This window comes from Hemitrygon akajei, chromosome 3 (genome assembly GCF_048418815.1).
Source record: "Hemitrygon akajei chromosome 3, sHemAka1.3, whole genome shotgun sequence".
NCBI classification, from domain to species: Eukaryota; Metazoa; Chordata; class Chondrichthyes; order Myliobatiformes; family Dasyatidae; genus Hemitrygon; species Hemitrygon akajei.
Window position 1 is genome coordinate 49,892,784 of NC_133126.1, and position 12,460 is coordinate 49,905,243.

Consider the following 12,460-nt stretch of genomic DNA (forward strand, 5'->3'; position numbering starts at 1 on the left):
CAGGGGGCGTCATATTACACGGATGGGCTCAGGGGGTGTGACATTACACGGATGTGCTCAGGGTGTGACATTACACGGATGGGTTCAGGGGGTGTGACATTACACGGATGGGCTCAGGGTGTGACATTACACGGATCGGCTCGGGGCGGTGACATTACACGGATGTGCTCTGGGGGTGTGACATTACACGGATGTGCTCAGGGTGTGACATTACACGGATGGGTTCAGGGGGTGTGACATTATATGGATGGGCACGGGAGGTGTGACATTACACTGATGGGCTCAGGGTGTGACATTACACGGATGGGCTCAGGGTGTGACATTACACGGATGGGCTCAGGTTGTAACATTACACGGATGGTTCATGGGGTGTGACATAACACGGATTTTTCAGGGGGTGTGACATTACACGGATGGGCTCAGTGTGTGACATTACACGTATGGTTCAGGGGATGTGACATTACACTGATGGGCTCAGGGGTGTGACATTACACGGATGGTTCACGGGGTGTGACATTACAAGGATGGTTCAGGGGGTGTGACATTACACAAATGGCTCAGGGTGTGACATTACACGGATGGTTCAGTGGGTGTGACATTTCACGGATGGGCTCAGGGGGTGTGACATTACACGGATGGTTCAGGGGGTGTGACATTACACGGATGTGCTCAGGGTGTGACATTACATGGATGGGCTCAGGGTGTGACATTACACGCATGGGCTCAGGGGGTGTGACATTACACGCATGGTTCAGTGGGTGTGACATTACACGGATGGTCTCAGGCGGTGTGACATTACACGGATGGGCTCAGGGTGTGATATTACACGGATGGGCTCAGAGTGTGACATTACACGGATGGGCTCGGGAGGTGTGATATTACACGGATAGGCTCAGGGGGCGTCACATTACACGGATGGTCTCAGGCGGTGTGACATTACACGGATGGGCTCAGGGTGTGATATTACACGGATGGGCTCAGGGTGTATCATTACACGGATGGGCTCGGGAGGTGTGACATTACACTGATGGGCTCGGGAGGTGTGACTTTACATGGATGGGCTCGGGGGCTGTGACATTACACGGATGGTTCACGGGGTGTGACATTACAAGGATGGTTCAGGGGGTGTGACATTACACAAATGTCTCAGGTGTGACATTACACGGATGGTTCAGTGGGTGTGACATTTCACGGATGGGCTCAGGGGGTGTGACATTACAAGGATGGTTCAGGGGGTGTGACATTACACAAATGTCTCAGGGTGTGACATTACACGGATGGTTCAGTGGGTGTGACATTTCACGGATGGGCTCAGGGGGTGTGACATTACACGGATGGTTCAGGGGGTGTGACATTACACGGATGTGCTCAGGGTGTGACATTACACGGATGGGCTCAGGGTGTGACATTACACGGATGGGCTCAGGGGGTGTGTCATTACACGCATGGTTCAGTGGGTGTGACATTACACGGATGGGCTCAGGCGGTGTGACATTACACGGATAGGCTCAGGGTGTGATATTACACGGATGGGCTCAGAGTGTGACATTACACGGATGGGCTCAGGGGGCGTGACATTACACAGATGGACTCAGGGGGCGTGACATTACACGGATGTGCTCAGGGGACGTGACATTACACGGATGGGCTCAGGGGGTGTGACAGTGAACGGATGGGCTCAGGGTGTGCATTACACAAATGGCTAAGGGGGTGTGACATTACACGGATGGGCTCAGGGGACGTGACATTACACGGATGGTCTCAGTGGGTGTGACATTATACGGATGGTTCAGGGTGTGTGACATTACACGGATGGGCTCAGGGGGGGTGACTTTACACGGATGGGCTCAGGGTGTGACATTACACGGATGGGCTCAGGGTGTGACATTACACGGATGGTTCATGGGGTGTGACATTACTCGGATGGGCTCAGGGTGTGACATTACACGGATGGGCTCAGGGGGTGTGACATTACACGGATGGGCTCAGGGGGTGTGACATTACTCGGATGGGCTCTGGGGGCGTGATATTACACGGATGGGCTCGGGGGCGTGACATTACACGGATGGGCTCGTTGGGGCGTGACATTACACGGATGGACTCAGGGGGCGTGACATTACACAGATGGACTCAGGGGGCGTGACATTACACGGATGTGCTCAGGGGGTGTGACATTACACGGATGTGCTCAGGGTGTGACATTACACGGATGGTTCAGTGGGTGTGACATTACACGGATGTGCTCGGGGGGGTGACATTACACGGATGGGCTCAGGGGGGGTGACTTTACACGGATGGGCTCGGGGGGGTGACTTTACACGGATGGGCTCAGGGTGTGACATTACACGGATGTGCTCAGGGGGTGTGACATTACACGGATGTTTCAGGGGGTGTGACATTACACGGATGGGCTCAGGGTGTGACATTACACGGATGGGCTCAGGGTGTGACATTACACGGATGGTTGAGGGGGTGTGACATTACACGGATGTGCTCAGGGGGTGTGACATTACACGCATGTGCACAGGGTGTGACATTACATGGATGGGCTCACGGGGTGTGACTTTACACGGATGGGCTTGGGGTGTCTGATATTACACAGATGGGCTCAGGGGGTATGACATTACACAGATGGGCTCGTGGGGGGTGACATTACATGGATGGACTCAGGGGGTGTGACATTACACGCATGGTTCAGTGGGTGTGACATTATACGGATAGTCTCAGGAGGTGTGACATTACACAAATGTCTCAGGGTGTGACATTACACGGATGGTTCAGTGGGTGTGACATTTCACGGATGGGCTCAGGGGGTGTGACATTACACGGATGGTTCAGTGGGTGTGACATTACACGGATGGGCTCAGGCGGTGTGACATTACACGGATAGGCTCAGGGTGTGATATTACACGGATGGGCTCAGAGTGTGACATTACACGGATGGGCTCGGGAGGTGTGACATTACACGGATGGGCTCGGGAGGTGTGACATTACACGGATAGGCTCAGGGGGCGTCATATTACACGGATGGGCTCAGGGGGTGTGACATTACACGGATGTGCTCAGGGTGTGACATTACACGGATGGGTTCAGGGGGTGTGACATTACACGGATGGGCTCAGGGTGTGACATTACACGGATCGGCTCGGGGCGGTGACATTACACGGATGTGCTCTGGGGGTGTGACATTACACGGATGTGCTCAGGGTGTGACATTACACGGATGGGTTCAGGGGGTGTGACATTATATGGATGGGCACGGGAGGTGTGACATTACACTGATGGGCTCAGGGTGTGACATTACACGGATGGGCTCACGGTGTGACATTACACGGATGGGCTCAGGTTGTGACATTACACGGATGGTTCATGGGGTGTGACATAACACGGATTTTTCAGGGGGTGTGACATTACACGGATGGGCTCAGTGTGTGACATTACACGTATGGTTCAGGGGATGTGACATTACACTGATGGGCTCAGGGGTGTGACATTACACGGATGGTTCACCGGGTGTGACATTACAAGGATGGTTCAGGGGGTGTGACATTACACAAATGGCTCAGGGTGTGACATTACACGGATGGTTCAGTGGGTGTGACATTTCACGGATGGGCTCAGGGGGTGTGACATTACACGGATGGTTCAGGGGGTGTGACATTACACGGATGTGCTCAGGGTGTGACATTACATGGATGGGCTCAGGGTGTGACATTACACGCATGGGCTCAGGGGGTGTGACATTACACGGATGGGCTCAGGGTGTGATATTACACGGATGGGCTCAGAGTGTGACATTACACGGATGGGCTCGGGAGGTGTGACATTACACGGATAGGCTCAGGGGGCGTCACATTACACGGATGGGCTCAGGGGGCGTGACATTACACGGATGGGCTCAGGGTGTATCATTACACGGATGGGCTCGGGAGGTGTGACATTACACTGATGGGCTCGGGAGGTGTGACTTTACACGGATGGGCTCGGGGGCTGTGACATTACACGGATGGTTCACGGGGTGTGACATTACAAGGATGGTTCAGGGGGTGTGACATTACACAAATGTCTCAGGGTGTGACATTACACGGATGGTTCAGTGGGTGTGACATTTCACGGATGGGCTCAGGGGGTGTGACATTACAAGGATGGTTCAGGGGGTGTGACATTACACAAATGTCTCAGGGTGTGACATTACACGGATGGTTCAGTGGGTGTGACATTTCACGGATGGGCTCAGGGGGTGTGACATTACACGGATGGTTCAGGGGGTGTGACATTACACGGATGTGCTCAGGGTGTGACATTACACGGATGGGCTCAGGGTGTGACATTACACGGATGGGCTCAGGGGGTGTGTCATTACACGCATGGTTCAGTGGGTGTGACATTACACGGATGGGCTCAGGCGGTGTGACATTACACGGATAGTCTCAGGGTGTGATATTACACGGATGGGCTCAGAGTGTGACATTACACGGATGGGCTCGGGAGGTGTGACATTACACGGATGGGCTCGGGAGGTGTGACATTACACGGATAGGCTCAGGGGGCGTCACATTACACGGATGGGCTCAGGGGGCATGACATTACACGGATGGGCTCAGGGTGTATCATAACACGGATGGGCTCGGGAGGTGTGACATTACACGGATGGGCTTGGGAGGTGTGACTTTACACGGATGGGCTCGGGGGGTGTGACATTACACGGATGGGCTCAGGGTGTGACATTACACAAATGGCTCAGGGGGTGACATTACACAGATGGGCTCAGTGGTTGACATTACACGGATGGGCTCAGTGGTTGTCATTACACGGATGGGCTCAGGGTTTGACATTACACGGATGGGCTCAGGGTGTGACATTACACGGATGGGCTCGGGATGTGTGACAGTGCACACATGGGCTCAGGTTATGTGACATTACACGGATGGGCTCAGGGGGTGTGACATTACACGCATGGTTCAGTGGGTGTGACATTACACGGATGGGCTCAGGCGGTGTGACATTACACGGATAGGCTCAGGGGGTGATATTACACGGATGGGCTCAGAGTGTGACATTACACGGACGGGCTCGGGAGGTGTGACATTCCACGGATGGGCTCGGGATGTGTGACAGTGCACACATGGGCTCAGGATATGTGACATTACACGGATGGGCTCAGGGGGTGTGACATTACACGCATGGTTCAGTGGGTGTGACATTACACGGATGGGCTCAGGCGGTGTGACATTACACGGATAGGCTCAGGGGGTGATATTACACGGATGGGCTCAGAGTGTGACATTACACGGACGGGCTCGGGAGGTGTGACATTCCACGGACAGTCTCAGGGGGCGTGAAATTACACTGATGGGCTCAGGGTGTATCATTACACGGATGGGCTCAGGGGGTGTGATATACACGGATGGGCTCAGGGGGTGTGATATACACGGATGGTTCAGGGGGTGTGTCATTACACGGATGGGCTCGGGAGGTGTGACATTACACGGATGGGCTTGGGAGGTGTGACATTACACGGATGGGCTCGGGGGGTGTGACATTACACAGATGGGCTCAGGGTGTGACATTACACGGATGGGCTCAGGGTGCGACATTACACGGATGGGTTCAGGGTGTGACATTACATGGATGGGTTCAGGGGGTGTGACATTTCATGGATGGGCTCAGGGGGGGTGACTTTACACGGATGGGCTCAGGTTGTGATATTACACGGATGGGCTCAGGGTGTGACATTACACGGATGGTTCATGGGGTGTGACATTACTCGGATGGGCTCAGGGTGTGACATTACACGGATAGGCTCAGGGTGTGATATTACACGGATGGGCTCAGTGTGTGACATTACACGGATGGGCTCAGGGGGTGTGACATTACTCGGATGGGCTCTGGGGGCGTGACATTACACGGATGGGCTCGGGGGCGTGACATTACACGGATGGGCTCGTTGGGGTGTGACATTACACGGATGGACTCAGGGGGCGTGACATTACACAGATGGACTCAGGGGGCGTGACATTACACGGATGTGCTCGGGGGTGTGACATTACACGGATGTGCTCAGGGTGTGACATTACACGGATGGTTCAGTGGGTGTGACATTACACGGATGTGCTCGGGGGGGTGACATTACACGGATGGGCTCAGGGGGGGTGACTTTACACGGATGGGCTCGGGGGGGTGACATTACACGGATGTTTCAGGGGGTGTGACATTACACGGATGGGCTCAGGGTGTGACATTACACGGATGGGCTCAGGGTGTGACATTACACGGATGGTTGAGGGGGTGTGACATTACACGGATGTGCTCAGGGGGTGTGACATTACACGCATGTGCTCAGGGGGTGTGACATTACATGCATGTGCTCAGGGTGTGACATTACATGGATAGGCTCACGGGGTGTGACTTTACACGGATGGGCTTGGGGTGTCTGATATTACACAGATGGGCTCAGGGGGTGTGACATTACACAGATGGGCTCGTGGGGGGTGACATTACATGGATGGACTCAGGGGGTGTGACATTACACGGATGGGCTCAGGGGGTGTGACATTTCACGGATGGGCTCTGGGGGTGTGACATTACACGGATGGGCTCGGGGGGGTGACATTACACGGATGGGCTCAGGGGGCGTGACATTACACGGATGGGCTCAGGGTGTATCATAACACGGATGGGCTCGGGAGGTGTGACATTACACGGATGGGCTTGGGAGGTGTGACTTTACACGGATGGGCTCGGGGGGTGTGACATTACACGGATGGGCTCAGGGTGTGACATTACACAAATGGCTCAGGGGGTGACATTACACAGTTGGGCTCAGTGGTTGACATTACACGGATGGGCTCAGGGTTTGACATTACACGGATGGGCTCAGTGGTTGACATTACACGGATGGGCTCAGGGTTTGACATTACACGGATGGGCTCAGGGTGTGACATTACACGGATGGTTGAGGGCGTGTGACATTACACGGATGGGCTCAGGGGGTGTGACATTACACGCATGGTTCAGTGGGTGTGACATTACACGGATGGGCTCAGGCGGTGTGACATTACACGGATAGGCTCAGGGGGTGATATTACACGGATGGGCTCAGAGTGTGACATTACACGGACGGGCTCGGGAGGTGTGACATTCCACGGACAGTCTCAGGGGGCGTGAAATTACACTGATGGGCTCAGGGTGTATCATTACACGGATGGGCTCAGGGGGTGTGATATACACGGATGGGCTCAGGGGGTGTGATATACACGGATGGTTCAGGGGGTGTGTCATTACACGGATGGGCTCGGGAGGTGTGACATTACACGGATGGGCTTGGGAGGTGTGACATTACACGGATGGGCTCGGGGGGTGTGACATTACACAGATGGGCTCAGGGTGTGACATTACACGGATGGGCTCAGGGTGCGACATTACACGGATGGGTTCAGGGTGTGACATTACATGGATGGGTTCAGGGGGTGTGACATTTCATGGATGGGCTCTGGGGGTGTGACATTACACGGATATGCTCAGGGTGTGACATTACACGGATGTGCTCTGTGTGTGACATTAGACGGATGGGCTCAGGGGTGTGACATTACACGGATGGGCTCGGGGGGTGTGACATTACACGGATGGGCTCAGGGTGTGACATTACATGGATGGGCTCAGGGTGTAACATTACACGGATAGGCTCAGGGGGATTGAAATTACACGCATGGGCTCGGGTGGGTGTGACATTACACAGATGGGCTCGTTGGGGCGTGACATTACACGGATGGGCTCGGGGGGTGTGACATTACACGGATGGGCTCAGGGTGTGACATTACACGGATGGACTCAGGGGGCGTGACATTACACAGATGGACTCAGGGGGCGTGACATTACACGGATGTGCTCAGGGGACGTGACATTACACGGATGGGCTCAGGGGGTGTGACAGTGAACGGATGGGCTCAGGGTGTGCATTACACAAATGGCTAAGGGGGTGTGACATTACACGGATGGGCTCAGGGGACGTGACATTACACGGATGGTCTCAGTGGGTGTGACATTATACGGATGGTTCAGGGTGTGTGACATTACACGGATGGGCTCAGGGGGGGTGACTTTACACGGATGGGCTCAGGGTGTGACATTACACGGATGGGCTCAGGGTGTGACATTACACGGATGGTTCATGGGGTGTGACATTACTCGGATGGGCTCAGGGTGTGACATTACACGGATAGGCTCAGGGTGTGATATTACACGGATGGGCTCAGTGTGTGACATTACACGGATGGGCTCAGGGGGTGTGACATTACTCGGATGGGCTCTGGGGGCGTGATATTACACGGATGGGCTCGGGGGCGTGACATTACACGGATGGGCTCGTTGGGGCGTGACATTACACGGATGGACTCAGGGGGCGTGACATTACACAGATGGACTCAGGGGGCGTGACATTACACGGATGTGCTCAGGGGGTGTGACATTACACGGATGTGCTCAGGGTGTGACATTACACGGATGGTTCAGTGGGTGTGACATTACACGGATGTGCTCGGGGGGGTGACATTACACGGATGGGCTCAGGGGGGGTGACTTTACACGGATGGGCTCGGGGGGGTGACTTTACACGGATGGGCTCAGGGTGTGACATTACACGGATGTGCTCAGGGGGTGTGACATTACACGGATGTTTCAGGGGGTGTGACATTACACGGATGGGCTCAGGGTGTGACATTACACGGATGGGCTCAGGGTGTGACATTACACGGATGGTTGAGGGGGTGTGACATTACACGGATGTGCTCAGGGGGTGTGACATTACACGCATGTGCTCAGGGGGTGTGACATTACATGCATGTGCTCAGGGTGTGACATTACATGGATGGGCTCACGGGGTGTGACTTTACACGGATGGGCTTGGGGTGTCTGATATTACACAGATGGGCTCAGGGGGTGTGACATTACACAGATGGGCTCGTGGGGGGTGACATTACATGGATGGACTCAGGGGGTGTGACATTACACGGATGGGCTCAGGGGGTGTGACATTTCACGGATGGGCTCTGGGGGTGTGACATTACACGGATGGGCTCGGGGGGGTGACATTACACGGATGGGCTCACGGGGTGAGACTTTACACGGATGGGCTTGGGGTGTCTGGTATTACACAGATGGGCTCAGGGGGTGTGACATTACACAGATGGGCTCGGGGGTTTTGACATTACACGGATGGGCTCAGGGCATGTGATTTGAGGTGGTGCAGGGATTGGCACATGTGGCATCTGACTGTTCTGTTGTGCAGATGTCTTGGGTATGAACAAGGTGAAGGCAAGAGAGGAGGTGGGAGCTAGATCTTTGATTAAAGAGAACATTCCTGGGGAATGTCTGTGTGACGAATCCAGAAATAAGAGGCCGGTCACGTTGATGGGGTTGTATTATAGGTCTCCAAACGGTCTGAAGAAATAAAGTAGGAAATATGTTGGAAGCTCACAGACAGCTGGAGGAACTATAAAGATTTAAGAGTTGGTGATTTTAACTTCCCTAATGCAACTCGGACAAACATAGGAAAGGATCAGATGTAGGCAGAATTTGTTAAATGCGTTCAGGAAAGGTTTCTGAAGCAATGTGCAGACATTGTTCTAGAGTGGATAACAACTGATCCTCCTGGGAAGTGAGGCTCATCAATTGGGGGCTGCAGTTTGACACCAGTTGTAAAATAATTATGGACAAAGATAAGGCTGGTCACAAGTTAAAGGCCTAACCTGGGACAAGTCTTATCATTAGACAACTTGCTAAGATTGATTAGGAGCCTTTGTTTGCGGGTAAAGGGATCACTGAGATCCCAGGCAGAAACTTTAATAATTAAAGTCTTTGAACTTTGCTATTTAATATAACATGTTACTATTACCCTGACTAACCTGGCTCCCCACAGCGTGGCTGACCAGTTCCAGGGGCTGTGTTTGTCCCAGGAACCTCCTGTCCATTCTCGTACACACACCAGCAGTATCCTGTGCCGCTGTGACACTGCATCGGCCTGAAGTTCCCCTCGTCATCACACTGAGGGATGTGGACACCAACCAGGGGCTGGGACCCATGCCGGCTCATCGTTTCTAAATGTTCTCGCTGTTGCTCACAGGCAGTCTTAGGGCGCTCATTGTCTCCTGAAGAAACAAACAAAAATGCTTTTGACATAGTCAATAATTTAAAAACACAGCTCTTTTAAAATGGGACAAGTAACATTTCTTGTATCAGAATAGATGATTTAAAAAGAGCACAGTCAGTCAATATGTTTTAAAGTGCATAAGGACTAATAATCTTCTTGTTCTTAGAAGTATGCAGTATAAGGTGGTTTTGTGTGGGGGAAGCACCTGATTGTACTAGAGCTCAGTTTTGCACTGACCACCACACGTAATAGCACTGCACTGGTTTACAATATATGGCACGTCATTTTCTTTAATGCAGGCGAAGTGCTTGCTATCAACTACTGCACACTTTTTAAACTGATTCTGTGCTATCGACGTCAGAGACGAGCCCTTCAAGGAGATCCTGTTGCTGACATCACTGCTGAAAGGATTTATTTGTTCTGGCTGGGCTGCTGATATCGATTCCACAATCGACAGGGTCATCTCTCAGGGTGAAAGTTACTGCTGTAAGTTACCTGACAACAACACATGCACATCTAAACTTCCTTATGTTGAAATATTGCTCCTTAACAGCCATTTAATGATTGTTTGTCCTTAACTTTACAACACTGTAGGAAAACCCACACGGTTAGCCATCATACACATCAGCTTCCCTTATGTGAGACACGACTTTAACCACTGAAGTGATTTTCTCTTGATGCCCACTGATATCCATTCTAGTGAGGTTCCTTGAAAGGTCAAACATTACCTTGGTGTCAGGGGCAGCAACTCTCATTCACCTCACAATTCATCCCTTTGCTCGACTCTTGCCTGAGCCATTTTGTGATGGGGGCCTGGCACCACACGGTCCTGACAAATCCTAAACTACGCTTCAGTGAGCAAGTTATCAGTCAGAATCAGAACGAGGTTTATCGTCACTGACAAATGTCGTGGCGTTTGTTGTTTCGTGGTAGCGAGACAAAAATTAATGTAAGTAACAAAAATAAATAAATAGTGGAAAGAAATGTCGAAGTAGGGTTCATCAACTGTTCAGAAATCCGATGGTGCAAAATGTTTCTAAAACACTGTGTATCTTTACCCCGACAGTAGTAATAAGAAGAGGGCATATTGCACTTGAAGGTCCTTACTGATGGATGATGCCATCTGAAGGTACCATCTCTTAAAGATGTCCTTGATGGAAGGGAGAGCTGTGCTCATGAAGGAACTAGCAGAGCCTACAGCCCTCTGCAGCCTCTTTCGATTCTGTGCATTGGAGCCTCCCTACCAGGTTGTGATGTAACCAGTCAGAGGCCTCTCCACCACACATCTGTAGAAACTTGCAAGTCTTTGGTGACGTACCAAATCCCTACAAAATCCTAACAAAATAGAACCACTGGCGTGCCTTCTTCACAATTGCATCAACGTGTTGGGCCCAGGATAGATACTCCAAGACATGGATGCCCAGGAACCGGACACTGCTCACCCTTACCACTGCTGACCCCTGTGACCTCTCGACTTCCCTATCAAAGCTTAAACTTCAAAGTTCAAAGAAAAATTTATTATCAAAGTACATGCGTATTACAGACAACCCTGAGATTTTTTATCTGCGTGCATACTCAGCAAATCTATAGAACATCAGGAACTGTTAACTGTAAACAAACTGTGAAAATGCAGATGTAAATAAATAGTAATAAATAATGAGCATGAAATAACAGAGTCCTTAAATGAGTGTAGTTATCCAGTAATGTTGAGGAGCCTGATGGTTGAGGGGTAGTAGCTGTTCTTGAACCTGGTGGTGTGAGTCTTGAGGCACCTGTACCTTCTACCTGATGGCAACAGTGAGAAAAGAGCATGGGCTTTGTGGTGAGGAACTCTGATGATGGATGCTGCTTTTCTACGGCAATGTTTCACGTAGATGTGCTCAATATCTTATTGATATTGAGTGAGGTTGTTGTTATTACACCACTCAGCCAAGTTTTCAATCTCCATCCTGTATGCCGATTCCTCACCCCCTTTGATACAGCCCACAACAGTGGTGTTGTCAGTAAACTTGTATATGGTGTTGGAGCTGTACCAGCCACACAATCATCAGAATAAAGTCAGTAGAGCAGGGGGCTAAGTACACATCCCTGTGATGCTCCTGTGCTGATGGAGATTGTGGAGGAGATGTTTTGCCAATCCAAACTGACTGGGGTCTACAAGTGAGGAAATCCAGGATCCAATTGCACAAGGGGGTATTGAGGCACAGATCTTGGAGCTTACTGATTAGTTTTGAGGGGATACTGGTGTTAAATGCCGAGCTGTAATCGATAAAGAACATACTGATTTATGCATCTTTGCTGTCCAGATGTTCC

The 12,460-nt window shown here is 51.8% G+C and overlaps 1 protein-coding gene across 1 annotated transcript in view; it reads right to left on the reverse strand.

Moving 5' to 3' along the window:
* Positions 1 to 12,460, reverse strand: part of nid2a (nidogen 2a (osteonidogen)) — a 246,002-nt gene that overhangs the window by 156,080 nt on the left and 77,462 nt on the right. Inside the window, exon 19 of the mRNA XM_073038982.1 lies at positions 9,903 to 10,145. Coding sequence (XP_072895083.1) covers positions 9,903 to 10,145 — 243 coding nt within the window. The remainder of the gene's footprint in view (positions 1 to 9,902; positions 10,146 to 12,460) is intronic.